This window comes from Indicator indicator, chromosome 6, assembly GCF_027791375.1.
Source record: "Indicator indicator isolate 239-I01 chromosome 6, UM_Iind_1.1, whole genome shotgun sequence".
Lineage (NCBI taxonomy): Eukaryota > Metazoa > Chordata > Aves > Piciformes > Indicatoridae > Indicator > Indicator indicator.
In genome coordinates this window covers 34,970,675-34,998,485 of record NC_072015.1, presented here as the reverse complement: position 1 = coordinate 34,998,485, position 27,811 = coordinate 34,970,675, and the positions used below count along the sequence as shown (strand labels likewise).

At 39.6% G+C, this 27,811-nt stretch overlaps 3 protein-coding genes across 3 annotated transcripts in view; 2 read left to right on the top strand and 1 right to left on the bottom strand.

The window, feature by feature from the left end:
* The window catches only part of TMEFF1 (transmembrane protein with EGF like and two follistatin like domains 1), a 128,452-nt gene extending 120,438 nt beyond the window's left edge, over positions 1 to 8,014 (top strand). The window contains exons 8-10 of the mRNA XM_054381615.1: positions 1,529 to 1,652; positions 6,163 to 6,321; positions 7,930 to 8,014. Of these exons, the coding sequence (XP_054237590.1) occupies positions 1,529 to 1,652; positions 6,163 to 6,321; positions 7,930 to 8,014 (368 nt within the window). The remainder of the gene's footprint in view (positions 1 to 1,528; positions 1,653 to 6,162; positions 6,322 to 7,929) is intronic.
* Positions 8,015 to 9,683: 1,669 nt separating this feature from the next.
* CAVIN4 (caveolae associated protein 4) lies at positions 9,684 to 23,487 on the top strand. The gene is made up of 2 exons (XM_054381795.1): positions 9,684 to 10,094; positions 22,825 to 23,487. The coding sequence occupies exons 1-2, from the start codon at positions 9,684 to 9,686 to the stop codon at positions 23,485 to 23,487; spliced, it is 1,074 nt and encodes a 357-aa protein (XP_054237770.1).
* Positions 23,488 to 27,376: 3,889 nt separating this feature from the next.
* Positions 27,377 to 27,811, bottom strand: part of LOC128967635 (dynein axonemal heavy chain 5-like) — a 149,822-nt gene continuing 149,387 nt past the window's right edge. Inside the window, exon 71 of the mRNA XM_054381818.1 lies at positions 27,377 to 27,595. Within this exon, the coding sequence (XP_054237793.1) occupies positions 27,377 to 27,595 (219 nt within the window). The remainder of the gene's footprint in view (positions 27,596 to 27,811) is intronic.

The following is a 27,811-nucleotide window of genomic DNA, read 5'->3' as shown; positions in this document are numbered from 1 at the left end:
GAAGCAGTCTAGCAGGTCTTATTAAAAATGGATTCCTGTCAATAGGTGGGTAAATGTCTAGTTTACACTGGGAATCATCTCCAGCATTTACCAACATCTCTTTGCTCAATACAAGTTTTGCCTCTAACTTTGGTGGCTGTGGCTACTTGTCCACCTCTCAGGGAATGCATTTTTCACTGGGCCTCACATTCTGTGTTAGTGCATTCATTAAAACCAGACATGGCACAGCTATCTGAACAGACTAATATGTTTCAGTATAGCTTATTACTAGCCTTTGATTGGTACCAGATGTGACAGTAATTAATTGCTTGGAGGGGAGGAGCAAGGCATCAGGGCAGTGGTGAACATATTGTCAATATTTGGCAATGTTCTTCTCTTGTATCAAGTCTTCTGTGTTTTTGAAGCACAGCTTGAAACAACAGGCTTCCTTATATCTAAGGCATCTAATAGTTAGATTTTTTTCTTCTCCTGAAACAAATTAGAAAAGATTCCAGAAAAAATTCAGAGGAAACCTTTAACAGCAGTACACTTTTTTTTTCCTTGCAAAAACATATTCTCTTTCTTACTGGTATTATTTCAAATATCTACAATTGTATAAGAGATTTCTTCTTCACAGGCCCTTTTTGCTTTGCACCTGCAGTTCATTGTAATCTTGCATTTGTGATGCTATAGTCTATTGCCATGGAAATGAGCATAACTCCACAATTACACTCACGTCTTTAGATCCCTGCTCTTCAGAGAAGTTCATTATGAAATACCAACTTCTGTGTTTAGAACTTTTTTTCAGAAAAATTTGAAGGAAAGAATGACTTAAAATGTGCATTAGATAGTTTTAATATGACAGAAGCATGAAAGATGTTGGTGTGGAAGGGACTGCCTTCCTGTGCTGAACTGACCTGGCCAGCACAGAAAAGTAAAACTCATTGGTAAAGATAAAGACAGTGAAAGGGGAAGAAAGAGGAAAAAAAAATACATATGATGCAAAGCGTCACTTACAGCATCCCACCAGCAGAATGATGTTCAGCTGGTTTCTAAGGAAGACCACTGTCATAGTTTGTTTGATTTCAGCTGTAACAACCAGTGGTACCAGTCAGATTCGGGCTTTATCAAGTTATTTTCTACATAGCAATTATAAAATGTGGTTCAGCTTCTGTCTAATTCTTCAGGCTTTTCCCTCTGTTTAGACATGGGAGAGAGCTCTGTGTTTCTGTGTATTAGCTCTTTGCCCCAGTGCCACTGGCAAAGCTCCTGCACATCTTCCTGAACTGCCTTGTTGCTGTCATGAATACTTTCCTCCTTTCAAGAAACTCAACATAAAAAGCATATTTAGATGTCTTTGAGGATCATTTTTCAGTGTAGCTCATTCTAGCAAATCTCTGTTGGTGCCTCTGAAACATCACTCTTAAGCCTTTGTTTTATTATTCTGTGTTCCTTTAGTCACTGCAAGTTTTTAAGATATGTTGTTCCTGGTTGAGATGTTTTTAATGAATATCATACACATAATTGTTTATGTATATTTCCTTTCAAGATGCCAGTGATCAAAGAGAAGACATTTACATTGGAAACCACATACCTTGTTCAGAAAGCTTCAATGGCTACTGTATACATGGAAAATGTGAATTCATTTATTCCACTCAGAAGGCTTCCTGCCGGTAAGTCCTGCATACCTCCAAAATGTGCTTGGAATTGCTGTAAAGCTTAATCAAAATGCTCTCTAGACATAATTACAGCATGTATTAGTTTGCAGTTACCTAAACCATGGCAAAAGAGATGTATCCATGTGCTGTGGGCAGCACCCAGCTGCTCCAGTCATGCAGGAAATAGTGCTTAGAGGGGAAGCTGCCAGTCCAGGTACTTCAGAAGCTGAATGCCTCTGAGGAATGTGGCTTCCATGTTTTCTTATTTTCAGATGCTAAATCCTACATAGAGAAAAGAAAAACTACCAAAAGATGCTTTGTCTTGCATGGCTTCTCTGTATGACTGCTTTCCCCATTGACCTCTCAGTCTGTTCTTACACTAACTGCACATTTTATTGCTCCTGTCATAAATGCTCTCTAGAGTAGCAATATCTTATTTTTAACATTTATTGCCATTTTTCACAATAATAGGATTTATCTAGAGAGCATAAGATTGTGAAATATTCTTTAACCCACACTTTCTGTCTACAGTACAATCGAGCAACTCAGTACACTCAGTATCAAGCCACTCAGTGTTTCCCAGGATATTAGAATGTTCTAGTTTATTTCCTTAGCTTCCAGCTAATTTTTTAATATATGTTTCACCAACTAAGCCCTGCATCTTTATTTTCCTCAAGAAATAAAATTAATTCTGAATGCTGCTCATAGAAAAACTCTTACTTTTTCTGAATAATATGTAGTACCCTGCTTATTATGAGGTTTTTCTCCTGAGCTTTTCTCTCACAAGCTTGTACTTTCAGATTAATATGGTTCAAGATGCTATAACTCTTTGCTTTTCTTTGCTTTGGAAACTTCAACTATAATCCATTAGATGCTATCACATTTTCTCCCTTGATCTTTATTGATCGAGTCTATTTAGGGTTTTTTTTGCACTGCCAAGATTTAAGGGTTTCCAGACTGATCAGAGAGCAGGAAGCTCAAAAAGCAACTCAGCTGAAGCACTTGAAAGCTTGTATGATTCCTTTTCCCCTCTGAGATCCTTTCTTGTTTATTGTCACCTTTCCAATAAGACTTACTTGGTTTTCTCTTTTCTTTGGGCCTTTTCTTTGGCCAGAACCAAACCAGCTCAACTCATCTTTGCTTCTCTTATGAAACTGGGTGCATCCCCACATTGTCTTGATGGACATTAGCCAGCACTATTTGATTACAGTATTATTCTGTTCTAGAGCTGTGTTTAACACCATTTCTGATTGATTTGTCCTCAAAATAATCAAAATAGAGATATTCCAAGGAAAACATTCCTGGCTGAATGAACAGATTTTATTGTTTCTCAGAAATTCTATTTCTGGATCGTGTTAATCATATTTTATTAATTTATGAGTCAATTACTATTCAATCACTTAGATATTATTACTCTAATAATTACTAATAGGCCATGTTTTGATTAATTTAATCAATGTACTTCCTCTTTAAATTCTACTTTGTAATGATATTTACTATCTTCAATTATTTAAACAGCCTGAACAGTATTTCAGCACAACAAACCTAGCACAACAAACCTCACATGGTTCCCATCAAGAATTTCTGTCAGTTCTTAACCCTAAGTATTAGATCTCAGGTTTTCTTGAATATATTAAATGCTGATGGTCTCATACTTTAAATGGGTTTTCTACTGGAGCAGTTATTAAGGAAAAAAATTATTTGTATCAGACAGCAATCCACTGTAGTAATCATGTACTTTTACCAAAGAAAAAAAATTGTCTTTTTCTCTGGCAAGGAAAATATAATGATGGATGCTAGGGGTAGATTGTTATTTCCAACTGCTTCTCATTCTCCTACACATCTAGCATATGCATTGTTTAATTTGGTCATCGTTTCCTGGTAGTGACACATGTGAGGTATCAAATGACCTACAAAACCGCAGAAAATACCTACACATACCAAATTCTGACTTTCACTGGGGGCAGTTAATCTCCTTGTTCATTGTACAGCAGCCCTCCATCCAGGATTGCTGTCAGGCAGGTGGAAGGAAGGTTTTATAGCAGCAATGCCTAATATTTAGTTGAGCAGGCTTTGTGCAGCAGGGATCTTGTTTATCTCTTCTTGCCCCCCTTGTGCAGTACAGTTCTGCCCTTCCCCATCAAGGAAGCACAGTTCAACCGTCTGCAAAGAAATCTAAACTTCTTTATGCTAATCTAATTAATTGACTGGTCAGCATGTTTTGATAAATGCATGCTGACCTCTGTTTTTCTTGCTGTTATATTAATGCTGTATTATATTGCTATATATTAGCTCAGCAGAACACTTTAAACTCCGTTCTGCTATTTTAAGGTAGCTTAAACTAGTGCTTAGTACTTCATCCCACATCATTATAGCTCTTAACAGGAGCATTTCTTGTTTGCAGGAACTCCATACTCCTGTATCGCCATTCAATATTTCTCAGAAATGGTTTCCTATTGCTTCAGTGTTTCTGAGGAAACATCTTTGAATTACTTCTGCCTCATCTGCTTTCTTTTGCCTCCTCTGCTTTAAAGCAATTCTCACATTGATCTCACTTGGACTGTTACTTCCTTTAATGAAGACAAAAGCAAAGTAACAATAAGAATTCAGTCCTTTTCACTAGCTGGGAGTGCTCTTCACTATTGCTTCTTTCAGCATGAGAACCAATGTCTTCCTCATCTGTTTCCTTCTTGTGTGCTAATACACTTTTCTCTTCATTCCCTTCCTAGCCATTACTGAGCTTACATGGGGGCTTTTCTTTAATAACCCCCTCCTGCTGCAACTTGTTTCGTGCCTGAACCAAAACTCCTTACACAGCAGCTCATGGCTAGCAAAAGTAGAGTCACAAGATTGTCAACATGTAAACCCCAACTGTTATCCCTGCATTCAAAGGGGGATTAGGAGTTGCATTAGCAGTTGCAGGAAGGTCTATGGAGTAATTATTTAATTTCTCCAAACTGAAATACTTCCTACCCTAGCACAAAGCTTTTGGATGGATGAGACCAAGTTTGTGTTGCATCCAGGTTTATCTTACTAATTTGTACAAAAATATTATTTCTCTGCCTGCATGTGAGTATTTCTCCTCCAGCTTTCTACTGTAGGGCTGGAGGCCAATTGTGTGATTCAGCTGCCCTTAATGATGCATTCACATCAGCCAGTGTTAAAGGTTAGCTGTACAAGGAACTTGCTCAGGAGTGGGTCCAGAGGAGGCCCACAAAAATCATCAGGGGGTTGGAGCCCCTCTGCTGCAAAGACAGGCTGAGGAAGATGGGGTTGTTCAGCCTGAAGAAGAGAAGGCTCTGGGGAGACTTAACAGCAGCCTTCCAGTACCTGAAGGGGGCCTACAAGAAGGATGGAGAGAGACGTTTACAAAGGCCTGTAGTGACAGGATGAAGGGCAACGGCTTCAAACTAGAGAAGAGTAGATTTAGATTGGATGTTAGGAGCAAGCTCTTTACCATGAGGGTAGTGGAACACTGCAACAGGTTGTCTGGGGAGGTGACTGGGGCTCCATCCCTGGAGACATTCAAGGTGAGGCTCGACAGGGCTCTGGGCAGCCTGATCTAGTTGAGGATGCCCCTGCTAACTGCAGAGGGGGTTGGACTAGATAACCTTTGGAAGTCCCTTTCAACCCAGACCATTTTATGAAGTAAGTGGTGGCCTCTGATTCCTCAGACTTCGGCTCAGTGTCTTGGATGACTCTTGCCTTTTCCTTGTGGTGCTTCTGTGTCTCTTGCCTTCAGATATGAATTCCTCCAGAGAGTGTTTCCATCAGGAACAGCCTCTGCTGAGTTTATCACTGAGCTAATTTCCCACTTTGCTCAGACAAGTTACCACTTAGAGCAGCCATTTCTCTTCTGTCTCCAGCCGTTTCTCCCACACCCCTGGCCATTTTTTATGGATTCTTCCATGAACTCTCACTGGAACAGTTGTGGGCCATTGAGTTTTCTAACCCATCCTCTGTCAGATTTGGTTTGGTGACAAGGGGGTTTGAAGCTGGTCTTGTCCAACAGGTTTTGCAGGATTCTACTTCTGTAGGCTGCAGCTTGAAAAGAGATCTTTTTCCCCCTCATTTTTCAAGGCTTCTCTTCCTCTTTATCACTTCTCTCCCATATTGACATTGCAGCTGAGTGAGCAGGCTCACTTTGTGTTTCATGAACATGTTTCTTTGAGTTTCATTTAGCTTTGTCTACCTGTTTCATATAGTTGATTTAATCTTCCTAAATATTGCCCCAATTTAATAACACCTCCACACGTATTTCTCCTGCCAAATCAGAGCTTTCACCACACTGGTGTGTTTTCAGAGGTCTACTACTAACCTTAGTCAGGAAAGCAGAGCTTATCTCCTCTCTGTCTTCTCTTGACAGAGAAATATAAACCATTCCCCAACCCAAGAGTTACCACACCTCTACCTTCTCATCATCTCTTTCTCAGCTAGGGTCATCATGGACTCCTTATTTCGTCTGCAAAATGTCTGGGCCATTGCCACATTACAGATTCCATGTAATATTCCTTTTGTTTTTCAGGTGTGAATCAGGATATACTGGACAGCACTGTGAAAAGACAGACTTTAGTATTCTTTATGTTGTTCCAAGTAGACAAAAGCTTACGCATGTCCTTATTGCAGCAATAATAGGAGCCGTACAGATTGCCATTATAGTTGCAATTGTCATGTGCATAACAAGGTAGGTAAAGACAAAACCAGTGAAAAATTATGCATTGTATAGATTTACTTTTTCTGAATTTAAATATTTGACCCCCAAAATTTTATGTGCTTTAACATATACCATAAAATAGTCACCTAAGAAATTCCTAATGATGACAGTGAAAGGATTGTGTAACGTAGTGTCACCATTCCTTTTTGGTCACAAAACTCGTATTTGTTTACATTTACAAACCACCAGTAACCCCTCGGAATCCCCAGACCAAATACCCAGCAGAACAGATCAGCCTTGAAACACATCCAAAAGGTCAGCTACTGTGTTAGACCTTCACTGGAGTTATTCGAGCGTCACTGATATCTTATGGAAGCTGTGATCTCCCACCCAGTGAAACTAGAGAGGCTGACAAGATGCTGTTCTTTGTAGTACTGCTGCAAATAATGCTACACAGAGAGGAGAGTATCCTTCACACTATATATGCTTTCTTAAAATGTATGTGCAGCTAGTCCCATTCTTAGACACTGTCCATGGGAATATATTTTATGAAATGTAAAGATGCACAAGCACAAAGCTCAGGATACTGGGTTGTCTCAGACTGTCACCTTGTACAGAAACTGAGTTGAGACCCATAGAGTCTTTTTAATGACTGCTAAGTGCTCTGGGACAGAATAGGGATGACTTAGCTCCCTTATATGTGCGTGAAGCATATATGTCCTACTCACAGGCATCCATGCTGCACTTTGACTTTTCCTTCTCAACCTGCCCTTCATTTTTTCTGGTCCAGTTACATTGGGCCATAAAACTTCTGCTACTGTGTTAGTGCACAGCTTCCCAAATGTAGTGATGTGGAGTGACGTCCCTGTGAAAAAACAATATGAGGCCTTCTTCCCTATCTCTCTTGTAAGGTTTCACACAGCATGTAGAAGTACACATACCTAACACCTCCTGCATATATACAAGAGTTATTTGGTTCATGCATTTCATGTCATCCTTTTTTATTTTTTACCCACCACCGTGCTAGCCAAAGCAGTAGTGTGGAAGCTGTAGTTCAGCAGTCCTCCTCTTTCAGCCTCCCTACGACCATTCCCCAACTCACAGTCTCTTGGGGACAGTCTGTCTTGTTGGCTTTTGTGAATACTTTCCTAGCTGTGTGTCCATCTCTGAGAAAGGGATTGCCTGAACCACCCCATAGAGAGTCCTGGGTAGATTCTGTCTCAGGAGCTGCTGCGAGCAGCAGGGCACCTGGAAGTCCAATGCTTCAAAAGGCTGACTGATCCAATCTGACCATCCACTGTTCTCTAAGTATAAAATATGTCTAAAAAGCCAATGCAGTTATTCAACATGGTATGTGTTTTGCTGGATCAAGGCTGAAGGACTCCATGCCTTGCTGGTTTTGGTTTCAATTTCAAGCAGAACTCCCTTCTGAGTGATCTGGGGTCCAATGAACATCCCCAGGTGACAGTTCAGTACCGAACAGCTGGCACATCTCCCCATTCAGCACAGCTCATAGACTCCTTGCTGTTGTTAAGTACAGAAAATTAAGTCACTGTGCTATTGCTAGGCGTACTTTTATGCAGCACATGTAAAATCAGCCCTCCTTTTTCTTTCTCTCTCTCTGTACTTTTTTTGCAGAAAATGCCCCAAAAACAATAGAGGACGTCGGCAGAAGCAAAACCTAGGCCATTTTACTTCAGATACATCATCCAGAATGGTTTAACTTAGTGATTTTTATACCTACATTGACCATGTGATGTACATTTTTATTATATCTTTTTTTAAAGAATGGAAATATTTATTTCAGAGGCCTTATTTTTGAACATTTTTAGTGTAACAATGTTGGTCTGTATTCTGAAAGCATCAGCTCTAACAGCTATGGACTGTTTTAGTATCTTTACTTTTATGTTTTTGAATACAGTAGTTCATTTTCTGTATCTGTATCACATGGTTATATAATGGAATCGTGCTTTATCCATGGAATGTAATATTTTGGGGAACACAGATTTTATCCCACCAATGGTTGTAGATTAAAAACAAACAAACCCAACAACAAATCAACAAAAAAAGTCCACATTACCTATCAAACAAGGCATGAAGGTAAAAATGTTTACAGCTTACTTTTCTTATGAGAAACTAGAAAACACTGTGTTTAAATACCGTAGATATTTAAATGTTTTTGGAGGTTAGTAACTGATTTTTTAGACACTGCCTATCGCATGAACTGTGGAGCTGTGTGCTGTGTGTAGTTGTAACATATTTATAAAACCATGTGGGCTGGGTCTAAGCACTGCCATCTTCATAAGGAATTCCAACGATTTATTTTTAAAGAGGAAAATCATAACTTTCATAAATGGGGAAGTTTCCTGGTAGAACAGATGGCACAAGTCTAAAAGAAGTAGTTCTTAGTAGATTTAGATATTGTAAGAATTGGTGGTGAGCAACTGAACACAACTAATTGGAATAAAGCCTACTTTGTCACTGTTAAAGCTGTTTTAATACTTCTTAAACTTTTTTAAAGAAAACACGTTTTAACATCTACAATACAGACTGTATAGTGTTTGTGATTAAAACTGAAAAAAAAAGTAATAATAAAAGTAAATTAATTCCTAGTGCTCTTGTATAGAGTATTTTCAAGAGCTAAAGAAGTCCATCCAAATTAGTCTGCTGGTCTCATAGTTATATTAATAGACTGTTAGTTGTTGTTTGAAAGATTCCCAAGATAAAGTGTGAATAGGATGTGTTCAGCTGTTTTAACATGTAGTCTAGGCTTTACAAAACTTTGCATGTAGGATTTAGTAATTTGTTCAATTAAAAAAAAAAAGAAAAATAAAAATGCTTTCAACATTTTGAACTGGAAAAGCATGTCACAATACAAAGTTTTCACTATATTGCCTCTGGTTTAGTGTGTTTATTTGGTACCCCATGTGGTAATTGCAGCAAAGTGAAGACCTGGAGTTGGTTTGCTGGAAAAAAAAAAGCGACCGTGTTTGTTTTCCTGACTGCTCTTTGAATTCAGAGGAAAGCACTCCAGTAACACAAAACCAAAAATATGCAAGTTTGCTTTCCTGCTTAATTAGTAAGTTGCTTAACTTTCCCGGATTAACGCTAATAACTTCATCAGTACGGAAGCATGACCCTTTAAACGTATGTTCCTTTCCAGACATTGCTTCCTAATTTTAGGGGTTTCATGTTGCTGAAAGTATCTGAACAATCATGTGTGGATATTTCATAGTCAGAAATATTTGACCAAGCTCCAGGAGTGGTGTTTCACGCCCTACTTTGAGCACCGCCGGGGCCAGCTGTCACGCTGGCTCCCGGCAGCACCACCAGAGACACTCTGGCAGGATCACCGAAATCACCTCCCACCGACTCGGCCAAAAGCAGGCAAAATGGATCGCTGCGAAATCACCTCGGAGGCCGACAAAACCCAACAGAATCGTCTCTCCAGTGTCACCGAGGAGGAAGAAGAACAAGACGCAGCTTACACGATCGTGACGGTCCTGGACAAAGTGGCCAACATTGTGGACAGCGTGCAGGCGAGCCAGAAGAGGATAGAGGAGAGGCACAGGGAGATGGAAAACGCCATCAAGAGCATACAGATTGACATTTTAAAGCTTGCCCAGGCTCACGGCAATACAGGCTACACGGTGAACAAGTTACTGGAGAAAACTCGCAAAGTCAGCTCCACCATGAAGGAGGTGCGGGCACGTGTGGAGAGGCAGAATGCCAACGTGCGGAAGGTGGAAGCCAAACAAGAGGAGCTGCTGAAGAAAAACAAATTCCGGGTTGTGATCTATCAGGTAACCATGAACCTAATTTTGTGTAGTGCTGTCATTGCGCCACCTCCTTGGGAGATGCTGGTTGGTATTGGTTAATGAACTGAAAGATGCAGTTTCTCCCATATGAGAGTGATTTTATGCTTTCTTTAACACTTCAGTTCTGCTCCTCGGTGCCTTTCAGCATTAACCTACTATCGGCAGCACAGGCAGTCTATTATTAGGTAGGTTTCTGAGCCAGTCGTGTAAGGTTAACTGCAGATCAGCAAGGACTGTTTGTTGCCTCTCCAAAAGGTAATATGAGGCAGGCCGTGTAAATCGTGTCATACAAACCATGCCTGACATTCATCCGTGTTATTTTTTTCACCATATTAGGTAGAAGTCCAAATAGCAAAAGAATTTGCACACTCCCTGGAACACAGACTTCCTTCTAACACTAATCTCAAAACATGGTTAATTTAACTTGCAGCATTACTCAGGCTGGCCAGTTGAGACTTTTTTCCATTGTCTCATCCTTTAGCAGCAGAGGCACAAACTAAAGACCACACAGACCCACAAACGCTCCATGACAGCAAATAGTACCTTGCATGCTCCACTTTGGAAACAGTTTAACCAGTGCTGTTCTTCCAGTTGTATTGAGCAAGTAAATCATTCATTTTTGTTCACTGACCTCATTGTAAGATGTTCATTGTTCTTATAAATTATTGTGTTTGAACAGAAGTTTCATGAAACAGGATGGCTTTCCCTTAATTAATACAAACAGACAGTGCAGGCAGCTCACGGGGTCTGTCACTTCCTAGCGTGCCCTGTGAGACCCATTTGTTTAATGGCCAGATCCTGCCATTTGCTGAAACTTCCCAGTTCCCTAAGTCAGTAGAAAATGAGACTGTTTAATCTTTTTCCAGAAGCAGAGTTTCTCTTTCATGCCACAGAGTCCCCAGAGCTTCTTCCAAACAAGTTGTGCACATCATTAGGTGTCTTTGGAAATACCAGCCCTCATGAGCAGCACAATGCACCCTCATTGCTCAGCTTTACACCGTGGACTTGCTTGTACATAAATAATGTGCCTTGCAATGAATGGAGCCATGTGTTTCACTGAGTATATTCACCACTGGATACAGCTGACAAATTCTTATGCCTAATCTAGCTTTCTTAACTACTACTTCTACTACTGGGAAGAAAATAGCTAAACAAACAAAAACCAACAGTAAAAGCTGAAGGTAGGAAATGTTAGCTCTTTAATGTTATGTCAGTACCATATGCAGCCAAATTGTGCCTGCCAGATTTTCTGACTGAATGGCTTATTATGGATGTTCAGGAGAAAGCACAGCACAATTTGGCCTATTGTTAAAATTATTGCAGCCTGCAGCATCATGATGGAATAGAAGACAGGTACTTCTCCTTTTTCCTTGCAAATCATTTCCCAGCTAAATGCAATAAATATCTCTGACTCCTCTGGCTAATGGCATAATGCAGTTTCATTGATGGGCCTTTACCATAATGATTGTAGCAAAATCAATGCTTTGAAAACATTTGTCTTTAAAACAGTATTCATTGCATAATGTATTTTTTTTTCTCTTAGCAAGACAGGAATATGTAATAAAATATGGTAGAAATCGATTTACATACAGCTATAAAGAACACCTGTTGCTATATTCAGATATTTCCTACAAAAGATGACTCTCATGATATGTGCTATCTCTAAAAATCACCTTCAGTAGGAGTTCCTAACTCTCTGCTGGTTTTGCCAGACAAGAATGGCCTGCGCCCTGTTGTATATGTTTCATTCTTAGGCAGTACGATTTAGGAAAGGAAAAAGCATTATTCATTGCTGTCTTTCTTGCCTCCTCTTCCTACCATAGTTAAGAGCCTCCAGCATTTTGTAAGGTAGCTTGAAGAACCTTTTCTCCCTTGCACAGAGGAGGAGCAGATAGGCTGATCCCTCTAGGATCCAACATTGAACACTTTTCTGGAGGACGATAACTGCGTTGCTCCACAAAAAAAATGGAATGTGCTGAGCAGCCAAGAGTGTGCTGAAGCTTTAAGGCACAGGTACCCTTGTGAAAGCCTCTCTCATACAAATGCCATGATTTTCACACTGTTGATTTGCATCAGTGTTAGGCACACTGCTGGTGTGCCACCACCTGAATGATTGAAGCTTGGCTACCGTGAGTGGGAGTCTGTTAATAGCTCCAGAACCACTGTACTCCCTTCACTGTGTTTTACAAATGGGTATAACCAAGTTGTTTACTTGGTGGTTGTGAGTGACAGCTCATCTGTAGTGAGATTTTTTTTCTGGTGAACCCTTTGGGACATTGTGATGGAGCCAATGACCCATGTGTAGCTGGTGTGGAATGCCTACATGGGTGAGCGCATGTGGCTTTTAGTTTTAACTTCTGTCAGAACATTGAGGAAAAGGGAAACACCAATTAAATCCTAAAGATTTTCTTTCAAATAGATAGCTTTGATCTTATCGTTGATAGAAGGATTAGGCAGGTTGAAAAGGATCATTGGCTGCAGGAAATTGTCCCAGGAGACCTGCACATGATGAAAAGTGTTGGCAATATCCTCACATCAAGAAGAGAGAAAGTGATCATCTGTAGGCATAATGATTCAGGAAACTGAGAGTATTCTTTTTTAAAAGGACATGTGGCTGAGGAAAAGATTTGGTAGCAGGCAGCTCTCCTCCCCACACTGATTGCAGGATTGAAAATGCCAGGTTACTTCAGAGAGCTGAGTGAGGTCTTTGACCCCGGAATACTATGTGCCTAGGGGTATAGCAGGGAATGCAAAATACATTATAAGTTTTTCAGGTTGCTGTTCACTTCTCTTTCAGGTCAGTCTGAACAACCAGCTGTATGAACCATCATTTCTCTGCAGTCACTTCCAGCAATTTAGCTCGTTCTGACTACAGAAATTAAAGAGAAATTTTATTTTTTTAAATGCTTTTCTTCATGCTCTGCAAGTCCTTCTTTGAATGTGAGCATACAGGCACCAGAAAGTCCATGTTACAATTTCTGGGCTTTTTTTCTACTATTACTTAAGCATCATAAATGAGTAACTACTTCCTGTTAAGGGACAATATGCCTTTGTTTCAGTCTCTACTGCCTGATGTTTGAAATTAGTGGATAGTCACAGTGCATGTGTCAGAAACCAAGCAGGGTTATGGCTTGACTGTCCTACACAGACAACTGCTTTTTTTTCCCTGCAGTTGCAGGGAAAACAAAGCACAGAAAGAGGCTAGCAGAAGCAGCCATGCATATGTCACCCATATTATACATAAATAAATTAAAATACAAGTGGCTTTTCCTGGCCACTGCCCTACTCCATAATGGCTTGGGCAGCAGAAATGGTGAGATCAAGATGGGGACAATAATCTGAAAATCTGACATGGAAGCACTTCCCTCCAAAGTGGCAGTAAAAGTCAGGGCGTCACAAGCTCAGGAGATGAGGTTGCAAACAGAGAATCTGAAAGACCAGATGCACAGACTCTCAGTCTTTTGGCACAGAGTTTTAATTACAGCTATTCTGAGAAAAAACTATGACAGTAACTGTGACATGAAAGGCAGCAAATGCAGCACTCCTATTTAGGAAAGGACAAAGGAAACAATCTGAACCACTGCTGTCATTCTGATATCATTCAGGCATAAGAATGACAGGCTCAGAGGGTGCTCTGCAGAACAGAGTTGTTAGTAGCATCAGGTTAAATAACTCACCAAGGCCAGTTTGTGTTGGGTAAATCCTATTTGATTATTTTTCTGTTTTGCAGAGACGTGAGATCTTATCCTTTCTCCTATTTAGGTGTCTGATATCTTACTTCTTAACAGATAACCTGGAAAACTAACAAATGACAGTGGATTGTGTTGAAAGGGCAAGCGAGGATTTCTAAAAGAGTTTGCTTTTAAGACTGTTTGTCAAGTGTGTAATATTTTCATTAAATATCATTAAAGGCCCAGAGAATATTAGGGATACTAATAGGGAATTAGGGATACTAATAAAATATGTCCAAAATGAGGAGCTGTCAGCCCAGAGGAAAAAAAATATAGACGAGAAACCAAATTATCTTTAGAGCTGGAGTACTATTAATCTAAATCTTCACAGTGTCAATTCCTGTACATAGCAGAAGCCCTTGTTGTTAATTTGTCTTCTTAAAGCCTTGTTATTTGGAAAAGGTAGAAAATGGTGCATTAATTGCTCATAAACTGAGCTCACATCATGCTGTGGCTCTTTAAAACGTGATACACTAGCATGAAATGCTTCAGGCAAGGTATTTCCAGGAATGGGAGAGTAATGCCTAGTGCCCTTGCCCAAAACACTTCAGAGCCCACCTGGGCTACCACCACAAGTAGCCATCATCACCCCTGGTGAAGTAAGCTATGTTCAAATTGAGTAAGTTTGGAAAACAGCTACCAGGCTGATCAGAGGAATGGGAAGCCCTGGTACATCAGAGGAGACCAGAAGGTCCTAGCCTGGCTTAGACCAGCAAGAAAAGGTGCTCAGAGAGGTTGTGGCTGTCCTTTATACATACATTGGGGCATAGAGGAGGAGTCCAGCAAAGACCATTGGCAAAAAGATGAAATGGGTGTAATCTGTCCATGAGTCACCTCGAGTCAGAAACAAGAAATGGATTTTTAGTCCTGGAAACGTGAGAATCAGAGAGGGACAAAGCCTTCTGCTAGAACTCATGGGGAGAGAAGAAAACCTAAACTGATATTGGAGTCTGAAAACTTAATGGAAAAAAACATGGCATAGGTTGACTACCAGGCACAGGAGCCCAAGCAGCCCAGCAACACCAGGCCTTCGTTAGAGTCCTGTGGTGTAAACCTCATAAATATTTTTACAGCTGGGACAGGTAATTGCCTTTGCTGAGATTACAGAGAATAAAAGAAACCCAGTGGTTGTGTCAGAGACTGTAGCAAGAGTCCTTTGTTTGCAGTGTCAAGCCCAGTCCTTCAGTTCAAAGCAGAGGTGGCCCCGTGCTGTGCAGCCCACCACTGGTGGAGTGACAAAGCCAGCACTGAAGTGCTACAGGCAGTCAAGATGATCATAAATTACACTTGAATTTAAGGGGGACTGTGGGGGGGAATCAACCATTTTCAACTAACTAAAGAAAAGAAGTATTTCTAGAGAAGAGTTCAGAAAGAAAGAGAAAGGGAAATAATAAAAAAATTTAAAAGCAGCTCTTGGGCCATTTCTATGTTCCTTAAATGAAATGCACTGCCTATTTCACAGAGTTGTGTTCACAGCAGATTATAAATGCTGCACCCATTTGATCTGGTGTGATTGGAGTCCCCAGACCTATTCCTTTGTGGTGATCCTCACAAAGGACAAGCAGTCCTCTTCTCAAGGCTGGCATTGATTTTTCTCCACCTCTTAGCACTGAGTGGTGGAAAAAATTGATCTTAATTTACATGTGCACTGGATGCAGTTGTTCAGTCCTTTGTTGTCTGCAAACCAGTAGAAGACTGTAGCTACACCATGGGCCTCCTGTGTCCTGCCTCTCTGTCATGTCCCAGAGGCTGCCCAGAATGACTTATTGACAGAAGCTGTGGCTGTCCACTGAGGGCACACGTGTGTGTCTTCAGCAATACCCTTCATGCCTAAGGCCCAGATTCAGGAGTGGACTTGATTAGGGCCATGCAAATGGGATTTATATTCTCAGCACTACTGAAGATAGCTGCATCTAGCAATTATTCCTTTAGTACAGGAATGAAAAAGGATCAAAAAAAAAAAATCCCACAGGCACAGATATGAGGACTACATGAAGTCATTATCAGCAAGTTCAGAATCTGGGACAGGGCTCATCTTAGAGCCAGGCATCAGCTATCAGTAACACAGTTACAGTTTCTACTTTATAAGTACCTGCTATTCAATTCCATCACGTTGAAAGGGTGTGGTTGCTTGGGCAGATGATATGAATAGTTCCTGACGACTGCCTGCATTTCACTTGTGCTTGAGAGCACTTCCCTGCTCTAGCTAGCTTGCAGCAAGAGCAGTCAGCTTTTGAAGAGTGTATGAATCAAAATAGTACCAAACTTTGTTTTGTTTTGTCTTATCACATCTTGTGATCACTCTTTCTTCTTCTCTGATAAAGGGCTGGTATCTACAGATAAATTGGAAGTAAGGAATTTCACCAGTTTGCAAACCTGCAGACTAACCTACAGAGCTATTCCCCAGGCTAGCTCTGTAAAACAATATCAAAGCAAAGTGAGTGTGAAGTTTTAATTTTCCCCTGGAGCTGCAGTATTCCTTTTTATGCAGCATGTGGTGGCCTGGAGCCAAGGGCCTCTCTAAGTGATGCGGTAATACTGGGTACCACTTGCTCAGTGTCTACCGCTTGCTGCAGTCAGATAATGAGAACGAGCTGGGTTACTTTGTAGTCATTGTGTCCTCCTGGTTAAATGAATGAATTTTTGTCAACGTTTAAAGACAAGGATTCCCAAAAGAGAAATGCTGGGGGGGCTGGTGCTTCTGGCCAGGCTACTTTCTCAGTATGTAAAAATAACTCTAACTACAAGCAACAGCACTTGGCCATAAAGTCTTATGTCCTGAAGTGTTGATTTTCTAAAAAGAATAAAATCTAGTCCCTTAGGTGCCCTTTTAAAATAATCTTATTTCTCTCTCATCTGAGCAGCTTTTTGGACTAATGCAGAGATTCTGAAATGGTAACTTTGCAGAAAATAATAATGAAGAGATCACTTGAGATTTATAAAGCTTCACTGCTGGAATATGAGTAAAAGGACTGAATGATTTGTAATTGGTTATTCATCAGCGGTTTCATATTGATTTAGAGAGCAATTTCAAGGAGATGTTTTAGTGATTTACCTCAGTTGTCAGCCTGAATAACAAATCATTCATTTTGCATGCAAATTTTCAGGATTTTTTTCAACATTGTGGCGATGCAGTTTCCTACCCAAATGCTGCCAGTCATTTGCATCACCAATTGTCATAGACATGGCAGCAGCACCAGGCCAGGTGCTGGGTACCCTTTGACCTTTTTGCTACTTTGTGCTCTGCTTCAGAATTGTCAGCTGACCACCAGTCCCATCTGTGCCTATGTTTGTCATCACCTGCACCTTCTCTGTCACACATCCCAAGTCTGAAAGATCATTTGCTATGACCTTTTCCCTGTGCAACACAACTAATCCAAGTTACGAAGTTTGATTTCTCCTCCCATCTTTTCCTGTGAGCAGCAGGAACACTTTGAGTCTTTATTCTATATCTATATCATCTATATCTACATCTATACCTTTATGTTTCTATATCAATCTCTATCTACATCTATATCTCTATCTCTATATAATTCTATATAATTTATAATTGTATATAAATGTATACAATTGTATATATTATATTCAATATAGCTGTATACTTTTGTATCTATTATATATACAATAATTTATTATTGTATATAAATATATAATTATGATCTATATTTGTATATAAAATATATAATTAGATATAATTATATTTAAATTTATAATTAGATATATAATTATATAGATAATTTATAATTGCATATAAATATATTATTTGTTTGGTCACTGTTTTTCTCTGCTATTGGGTTTTGGATTTTAAAAAGTTTCATTCGATAAAGTTTTTAATTGAAATTAGATAGCGGTTGAGAGCTGATAATGGTTGCCTTTATTAAAGTTTGTTAAGATTGCATTTTGAATCTATTTGAAAAGAGAATGCAACACTAGTTTGTAGCATTTCTAGCACATAGCTACACATAAGACTGTATTTTAAATTCTTCTTCTTGCCCACTCTAAAAGCTCAGTCTGGGCTTTGAAATACAAATGTAGAATACATGTGAAAAAGAATGCAAGGCAAAGAGGATTAAAGCTCTTGAACAGGCCACATCCATTAAAATGCCTTTGTATCTCTTTTTTTTTAATGAAATTATTATAAAATTAAATGTTAATGTAGTTAAACCTAAGGTGTTGCTGTGATACTGTGTCACTGCTTTGTCTAGTGAATTCAGCAGACTCAAATTAGCACTACACCTTTTTAAATGAAAATAATACTATTGCTCCTATTAATTATTGATCCCATCTGAGTGGAGATTTAGCTGACAAGTTTGTAAGGGAATGTTTTTAAAAACACTTCTTCCTTTGCCTAGCCTCACGGACCCTGCTGAAGGCATGATAATCCTCTTCCTGCAGTCCCCTTGGCTAATTCGCTTCTTCAACAGTAAGAGGGGAAGAGGATGTTAGAGCCAAACTGATTGCCAGGATGCCACTGCAGCAGAATACGTGAGACATCACTAAACAATTTGGTCTGTCATTTCCCTTCTTTCCTTGCCCAGAGGTGAGAAGCACCTGACTGTGCAGGCAGAGCTATCAAACAGGCACAAGACAGCCTCTTTCCCCCCTCCAATTTTCAGTTATCTAAGCATCACTACATCGAGAGTCTCATAATGGTGATAAGGAGCATGATCACATTTAAGATTATTTACCTAATTTTTTTAAGGCTTCTGTGAGGTGAAACAGCATCTGCACTTTGTGCTTTGCATAGTTTAAGGAGCAGGTGTGTTAGCCTTCCTTATATCCTCTGGGAGAAAAGTGCTTCTGCTCTGATCTCTTCTTTGAGGCCCACACAAAGGACAGAGACTAAATCCCTTTGAAAATTTTCTAAATGCAAATTAAAATGGAATGGGAACAGAAGGAGAAAATTACAATAATGGACTCAGATTTTCTTGAGAATCCAAGTATTAGAAACACTTGGAACTAGAAACCTGGGTTTCAATACTCAAATCACCTTCTTTAGCTAGGCATATTCAAGAAGTCAAATACTCTGAAAGTAGGAAAAGCTGAAGTTTACGTTTAAAATGCTTTCTTAGTGAACAAACTGTGCCAAGGGCATCACCAGCCACTCCTGGACTGTTATCATCATTCTATTACAATGTCAGAACTTTAAATTTTGATTGTTAAAGCTGTTTCTTATGTACTGGATCTAACTAACCTTACAGCTTTGTGGCTATATTTCTCTCCCTGCCTGGCTGAATTGCAAAGTCTCCACTTTTCCCTCTCACCATTGCAAACAATGACTTCAGTCCTGCCTCTGCTGTCACAAAACCTGAAGCCTTTCTCCTTCCAGACCACATTTCCTTCCACACAAATGCTTTTTCAAAGTATTTCCAGTTTCAGCAACACAAAACCTAATCCTTTCTCCCCTCCTACACCCACTCATAACAGACCCCCGCTCTTCTCAGCACCCCTGCTACCATCTGCCAAAAACATCAGGTCCAGTTCTATAAGCAAGGTACCTGAGCCATGGTGTGTTGGTTCAGGACAGATGTCAGCTGGGAAAACAGACTCACAACACAGCCAGGTCCTCAGCAAAGAGCTTCTTTCCTCATGTCTGAGCTCAGCTCCATTCTCAAACTGGTGGAAATTGTTCATGTTAGTGGAGAGGCTGTGTACGGGCGAGAAGGTGGGAGCAACATAATATGAGCATATATGCTACACTTTTGGTACAAACCCAAGACAGCCTCCAAATCAACCACTATTTTTCATTGATAAGAAGGAAAAATTGTCCTGTTTTTAAAGGTCCAGGTCTGGTTTTCAGTGTGTTGCAAAGTGGACTAACTTTTCAGGAGATTAAGGACAATGAGCATATCAGGACCAGTGTGAGCATACTTTGCAGGGTGCACCCTCTCCACGTTCTCCATCTGGGTGGAGTGATGAAAAGGCAGGGGACTGATCAGCTTAAGATTTGTTTCTTAGTTTCTGTCTCTGGCATGGGCATGTTTTTATATTTTACCAGTTGGCAGGGCAAGCAGAGTACATGTCCTTTGTATTAACTGGTGGACAGACCATGGCTGCACTCTCTTTCCTCAAGAAATCAGGTTAAAAATACCTGACTGTTCGCTATCATCTTTTACTGTGAAATAATATCCTTTCTCTATTTTACTTGAGCACCTACAAATTTAGTTCAAAGATCCTCCCTTGCCTCCCATGATGTGCTGGCTGCAGATCTGAGTCCTTTCTTGCAAAACAGTTAAGCAGATTTTTAACTAAAATCTTGCAAGAAGCATCATCAATTGTTCAGCTCCTTCTAACCCTCCTCTAAGATCAGGCTGCCCAGCCCTGTTATTTCAGTCCCATCTGCTGTCAAGCCAAGAAGAAAGCTGTCAACTGGTTTAGGGCTTTGTCCTTTTCAAGTGAAATCAGTAGGTGTTTGGTCTTTGCTTTCATCCAGTCTACAAATGACCTGGTAGCTATATGCTTTGACTCCATCTATTTCCCACCTGGTGCTAAAACTCATTATCTTGCTCTAGGAAAGATGAGCTCCTCTCTTCTCTCTACCCTACTGATACGAAGTAATAAGAAGAAATGGGGAGGGGCAGAGAAAAAGCAAATGGGAGAGCTGGCTTAGAGAGCCTAAATCGCTATATTGTTATTATGAAACCTCCTGAACATTCTAAACAATTTCACTAATATTTTCCACCTTAGTATCACCTTCCATCCAGAAATCTGGAGAAGAGAGAGAATTTCAGACTAATTTTTACCTTTGCTGCATTTGATTCTTCAGATGTGTACATAAACCAAGGCAAAAGAGTCTGTAGCAGAATAAAAAATGATCCTCAGGACCTGTAGCTCTGGTTTCTGTGTCTCATCTACAAAACCTTCATCTCACATATTATTGTCCATAACTCTTACTTGTAGCATGTATGAAGTTAAAGTGCTCTCTTCTTTAGCTAATAGACTATAAAGCTAAATACAATAAAATCCTAGCAAACAATTGACAAGAAGTACAGAAAAAATTTATTTGTCTTCCAGAGGAAGACAGCTCAAATATAGTAGAGAAAAGAATCTCCCTGCCTTCTTTCTTTCTAAAAATTAATCTTCATATGAAGAGCCCACCCTGCTCACCATATTGTGGTCCTGTCTGTATGTGCTGAAATTTCAGAGGAGTCATTCTGGAAACATTCTTGTTACCATTTCAGCTGAAGGAGCAGGCTATAATTTACAAACTTTGAGAAATTATTATCCAGCTGTGTTTTAGTTCATTTTCAGAAAAGAAGGGATTATGTTTCTATGTAGAAGTCTTTATATAATTAATGTTAATTTGCACATGTTAATGAAGATGATTATTAGCAAAGCATTGTAGTTTTGTTCCTGCTGATTTTGACAGACGAGTTGAATAACATTCTGCTCTAATCAATGCAACACAATTTGTCCCTATTTTTTCTAAGTATTAACAATTATTTTACTAGAGGGTTTTTTATGAAGCAAAGGCATGATGGCAGACTCTTAAGTGGGCTTTTTCTGCCAAATATTTTTTTTAACTTATTGCCAGTACTCTCTAAAATAGCATTAAACATGAATTGCTTCTAATGAGTCACTGTGGTAAGTGACAGACATCTTTTTAGCCAGAAGTCAGTTAACAGCAAAATACTCAGTAACCCTGACCCATTCTTCAGGGTTCACAATTTCTAATATCTCTCCTATTGTCTGCGATAAGATAATAATTCTAAGGGTAAAGCCCAGACACTGCCATGCCTCAGAAATCAGCTGAAGTAGTTAGTGCCAAGGGGAAACAGCTCAGCATGATTTTATGTAGTTGTTGTACCTGTCTGTGATTCCAAGGGCTGTTCCTCCTGGAGAAGAGCAACAGCTAGCAGGGAAGAAGGGGCTGGCATTGCCCATCTCACATACCTCTTGCAAGTGATGTGTTTTCCACTCTGCATATACATTCTAGATAGAAGCGACTCACTGACACTGAGCCACAAATTTGTAATGTCCATGCAGACAGCAGCCTTCAGATCAGGGGATTAACTCTCTTAGGAGATTCTCTGTGTTCAGCTAATTCCTGCCATTACCACAAGCTTTGTTCTTTATTTCCTTTCCTCTAAGTGATTCTTAAATGATTCATTTACTGTCAACAGCTTTTGGAAATCTGTGTCTTTGAGCTTTGATCCTCTGGCAGTCTTTTCTTTGGAGAGGGTGCATAAATTCCTAGCAGTATGGTAGTCACCACTTCTATGCATGAAGATAATACAGATCATATGTATTCTATAAATATGTAATACTGCATACTCATACAGGCCACTAACTCACCACAGGTCACAGAGGTGCTTGCTCAAGATAACTCATAAGTTTCCAGATGGAAGAAGTCAACTTCATCTCAGCAATGATGCATGCTGAGTGATTTGTATGGGACTGGGTTTACTGAATGACATTCATCACTGATTTTGTCCTCTTCTGGAGACAGCACATGTTGGGGTTCATTCCCTTCTGGGCTGCCATGAAAATGTTTGCTAAGTTCCAATTAGTCAAAAATGAGCTACTGGTATCATTGAAGCACTCCTAAAGAGCAAAGAGCTGACATAAGCACAAAAGCCTCTTTTGTCTACAGGATGTCTGCTTTTACTGATGAGGAATAGTGGGCCTAGGTCCAACCTCAGAGAAGCAGATAAGCTTAAAAAAATACATATGAAAAAAACCTGGACAAATCTGCTCTGAAAACCATTAAAGGCCAGCACATAAAGGACCATAGCATTCACTAGTTTCAGAACTACACTGAAAAGAAATCTTTTATCAGGCATGTCTTTACAGCACCTGGTGAAGATTTCTGCTGCTGTTTTTATTATGTATAGATCATATATGATGGACAAACCTAGCTTGCTTTATTACAAGATTGCATTTCAGTTAGCATTAATTAACTACAAGCCAACAAACAAAATGCTTGAATCACTATCCTTTTAAAACACACATGCTGCAAGATGACTCTCTGCTTTCATTCACAGGAGGAAACTGAGTGTCCTTCATCTCTCTCTGTAATCAAAGAGAGGACAGCAGGTGAAACTATAGAGGATGATTTCTTCTTACCTGATGACCTGTCTTCTGATGAAGAATATTACGTTGAAGAAAGCAAAGCAACTCGGTTCAAGAAATCAGGCATGAGGCGCATCGATGGTATCAAAAAAGCTTTTTCAAGGGAAAATATGCAAAAGACAAGACAAAATTTTGGTAAGAAGGTAAACAGGCTTCGAACTAGAATAGTGACCCCCGAGAGGAGAGAGAGGATCAGGCAGTCAGGAGAGAGACTGAAACAATCTGGGATAAGGATCAAGAAAACCATTGCACAAGCTGCCCCAACAAAGGAGGCGTTCAAGATCCATAAAAAAAGTAAAGAACGAACAGGAGCTGAAGGTCAGGAGGGTATCCAGGGAGCCAGTGTGCACATCACCTCTGAATTTGCAGCAGCAGAGCCCTTCACTGAAGAAATCTCTTACACAGAAGTGATCACTAAAGTAAAGAAAGACAAGAATGGTGCAACAAAAGGTGCTTCCCAGTCAACTGAAAAAGCAGTGACACTCCCAGAAGTTGTCCTTAAACAGGAAGGAAAAGAAGGAAGTGGGGGAGGTGGCGATGATGTTCCTTTGCTAGACTTAAAGCAATTGGCATAAGGAGTCAATTATCAAGCACACCATGCTATCCTTACTGAACCAGAAATAACACAGTATGCATTCAACTCAGCTCTTGAAAAACGTGTGAGTTTGTGTTCTATCACAAAACGTGCTGGTGGTGTTCTATCATTTACACAGGTGTCTCTAGCGTTGTCTTCCCAACAAAAGTCAAGCCATGCAAACTCAGTGAAGGTGCTCACCCTCTGTCTTGCAGTGTCCTGACAGCCATCATTGACCCAAATGGAATTCATGCGTCAAAGGGAGATGGAAATATGCTGTATTTTCAAGACTGATATAGCAGTCACTTTGCAGCCTAATGACTCTCTTTAGTTTTAAGTACAACACCATAAAAACCATTTCCATTATCTTATACCAACTCCTCTAATCAGAAAACAATACAAAGCTATTCCTTCACAGTAACAAAAGGAAGAAGTATGGAGAATGTCCATTTAATTATACAAATCTCTTTGTTTAAGGGCCATTACTGAAACAACAGCAGAAGGAAATTCCTGCTTTATCCAGGGTGTGACAAAATGTGCCAGGAATGATAGAGTTTTGAGTAAATTGTGTTTCTTCTCAGTGGAAAAGAAAGCTCCTGAAATGACTAAATATTATTTCCAGAGTTCTGGAAGAGGAAGGTTTGATGTATGTAAGCAATGCATTTTCTGCACTTACAGTGTTAAGAATAAAAAAGCAGAAGACACATTTAATGTAGGATAGTAGAAGGATAAGTGAATGAAGTATTGTGTTCATGTTTTGGAAAGGTGTGATTGTGAGAAGGGTAAGGGAACGAAGCAGCAAAATAGGAATCAGATTAGTGCATGGGTTCTGGATAAATAGAGAAATAAAATACTGCAACTGAAGTTTCCTTGAGATCTTTTAAAGAATTGTTTGGTCCATCTAGAGGATCACAGAGCTCATAAATGATACTGACCAGACCAGGGACTTGTTTTGTTTTCCATTCTCTGTACTTTTTCTGAACTTCACTGTCATTAAAATCTGTTCTACAAAGCCACAGAAGTACAGGGCCAATCCATAACTCAATTCTGTGTTTCCTACCATCATCATTATTGACCAGCCACAGCCTCAGGGATTATGAGACAGACACCCTTTGGAGTATGGAATGCTGTTTATTTGCAACACTCAGAAGCCAGTGCCCTGACATCAGATATGTTTGTAAACACGACTGCTATGCTGACATGAGGTGCAAGACTGTATTGCTCTCTTCATTCTAAAATGGAGTTGCCTTCAGAGCACTTACTGAAAGCAATGTTAGTCATTACTATCTGTGTGAAACTTGTACAATATTGCCAAAAGCTGTACAATTGTATTTAATATCTCAGATTTATTTCAACACCAGAGCATAACTTGGTTATCTATATACATTGTTTGAGGACTCCCAGCTAATTGTTAATCTATAATTTAAATATAATTAGTTTGATTTCAAATATTCTGCCTGACAGTTCTTTCATTCAGTTTTGTGTACGTCATACTTGAAATGAAACAGCTTTAGCAATAGGAATCAGGGAACACTGGTTGGGGAAGGTCAATGTTATAATATGTCAGTGACATTTCAAATCAAATTACTGTTGTCAGATTGGAAGGAGCAATTCCATTGAATGGAAAGGCACGATAGGGCAAGAAAGGAAGACAAAGAGAGGAAGACATTTCTTTCAACAGTAAATTGTACATCTCCACTGTACTGTAATTACATATAAAAAGAAAAAAAAAATTTTGCTTACAGGATAGATTGGATGGCTTGCTTGGTTGGGTTTTTTTACTAGAACCAGGCAGCCATATGTTCTTCTTCCAGTTCCATCTAGTACCACAGCTATATGGAAATACTGCATGATCTGTCTGGTTCTTCTCTAACACAGCCTGCATGCTGCTCTGCAAGATTTGACATTTTCCTGAACTGACAAACAGGGTTTAGTTACCTAATTGAAAATGTCAAAGTTCAAAGAAGCTATTTATTTGCATTTTTATGCAGCTGAACATTAAGTGCTAGAACATAATTGCCTATAGATTTTCTTTATGTAGCATTTAATTTTCTCATTTTACTCAACAAAGAAGGGAAGTGATGCAGTTTCCATGGAGCTTATCACATAGCACTGCATATAACCCCTATTAAATATGTTTTTTTTTTGTTTACTCCTAAATTCAGTTGTTCAGAGGGTGCTTTGTTTTCATATCAAGTAGGGAGTTCTTCAGTTGTGCAAAGTATTTCAATGTATGCCCTTCATTTTAAGTTATTGTCAATGTTACTGACTTGAATTTTACATACACTAAGAGACCAAAATTAATTTTACCCCATATTCCTTCATAACAGGGGAGAACACTGAGGTGTACAACCTCATTTTCTATACAACAGCAGAGCCTTTTCCTGCTTGAAGTTCCCCTTTTTTATCATTTCTAAGAGCAATGATCTGGAAGCTCAACCCTTCACCCTTCTCAGGAACAAAATTCTCAATGAAATTGGTTGATACACAGCCGTGGAGGCCTGGTGTGTATTTTTTGAACAGGTGGTTTTGCTTGGTAAGATAATCTCATTGACACTCTGTGTGTGTAAAACAAGTGCTGCTCCTGGCTGAGTGGGAGAAAGGGACCTTGTCCCTGTCTGCTCTGTTTTCCGAGAACAAATCTGTCACTTTTTGCTTAGTTGTGAGAGGGAGTGTGAGTATCAAACTTCCTCACAGAAAGAGCCCTGCAATTGCTAACTGCAGGGTAAAACTGGTTATGGGAACGGACAAACTACTTTTTTAGACACCAGCTGAAAAGAAATGGAAGTGTTTATAACAAAAATTGAAAGCGTTTACGGGGGGGGGGAAGTGATTAAGAAAGCATTCACTGCAATAACATCCAACAGCAATTTCTTTTTTGCTCTGAATTTGTGCTAGTGAAAAAAGCCAAACACATTTTCTGCCAATAGTTGTCTGTCTGTTAAAAGAGCAGTAGCAATCACCCTTCAATTACAGGGTAGACAGACATGGTGGTAACACACAAAAATTACTTCGATCATTTCAGTTGAATCTGCTTCCAGAAACGGCCTTCTACATTTTTTTATCTAAACTGCAGAATAAAAAGCAGTTGAGAGGTTTGAGTTTCCACATTCAGGCAACATGTCTTTACTCTGAGTCAAATGTGTTGACTCTGAGTTTCAAAACTTTTCTCTTGCTAATAGTGAGGGGTGTGTACATCTTTATAACAGGATATAGGTTCATAAAAGAGTTAACATGTACAGAGGCCACTACTTGTGCAAGGTAAATCCACCTGTTACATGCAGCTTCTGCAATCATTTATATAAACAAATTGAAGGAAATGATAGCAACCATTTGTTAAACCACCCAGTAAGTCTACAAATGCAAAAATCAGAGGAACTGTGCATTACAATCCATGCTGAGAAACAAAGTTTTAACATATGTTTAATTCACTTGTCCTAACAGCTTTAATAATGCTATGGATGATAAGTTTTTAACTATGAAGTTGGCTTTTAAAGGAATTATATCATATTTTGAAGAAGTCTTGTATTAAGAAGAAAAGATAACATCTACAAAAGAACCACCATAAATGTTAGAGTACCTGTCACTATCTAAGCACCTTTTCCCTAGTGTTTCATTTATGAGCAATCTAGTTGATTGTGCTCTTACCTGCTTTGTAAGAGTTGCCAAATTTTACACCTGCAACAGTTTTCCCTCTGATATTCCTAAGTTAAATGCCTTTAGCACTTTTGCTGTGAACAGAGCAAACTGATCTATGTGTAACTAACTCTATCTTAATTCCCGTACCCCTATGAGAACGTAGCCACCACTTTGTCACTAACAACAGAAGCCCCAATGGCTGCAGATGGATTTTCCTAGGTGGTTCTTTCTTTCTAGCTATCTGTTGGTCCTTATTTTGAATTGCAGAGCAGTGCAACTCCCCGTAAAGTCCAATGATCAGGATTCTGCACTGTTTTCAGATACAAAGAGAAAATATATGTCAGATCTGTTCTCCGAGGCTTCTTGTAGACAGGGCAGCAGTACACACTTCCTTGTTGGTTCTTTGGGTCAGGTAGTGCTGCCGTGCTAACAGCATACACATGGACTACAGGAAGACTTGTGAACAGCACCTGGGGATGTTAAAAGAGACATGGAGCTCAGCATTAGAGAGGTAGGATAGGGTGTCTGAACTAAAAAATGCTGGGACTAGATTCACCAATGGCCTTCAGCAAAAGCACCAGCACCTCAGCAGGGGTATACATGAGAAGAGAAGTCCTCTGCTCTGTATTACATTGACTCTAACTTTAAGCCAGTGGCTGCTCAGAGACAACAGATGTCAAGAAGCC

Bases quoted from the DNA above. Each gene is read 5' to 3' on its own strand.
- CAVIN4 (XM_054381795.1), top strand. From the start codon at position 9,684: ATGGATCGCTGCGAAATCACCTCGGAGGCCGACAAAACCCAACAGAAT. The intron at 10,095-22,824 runs GTAACCATGAAC...TTTCATTCACAG, and splicing joins TCCGGGTTGTGATCTATCAG to GAGGAAACTGAGTGTCCTTC.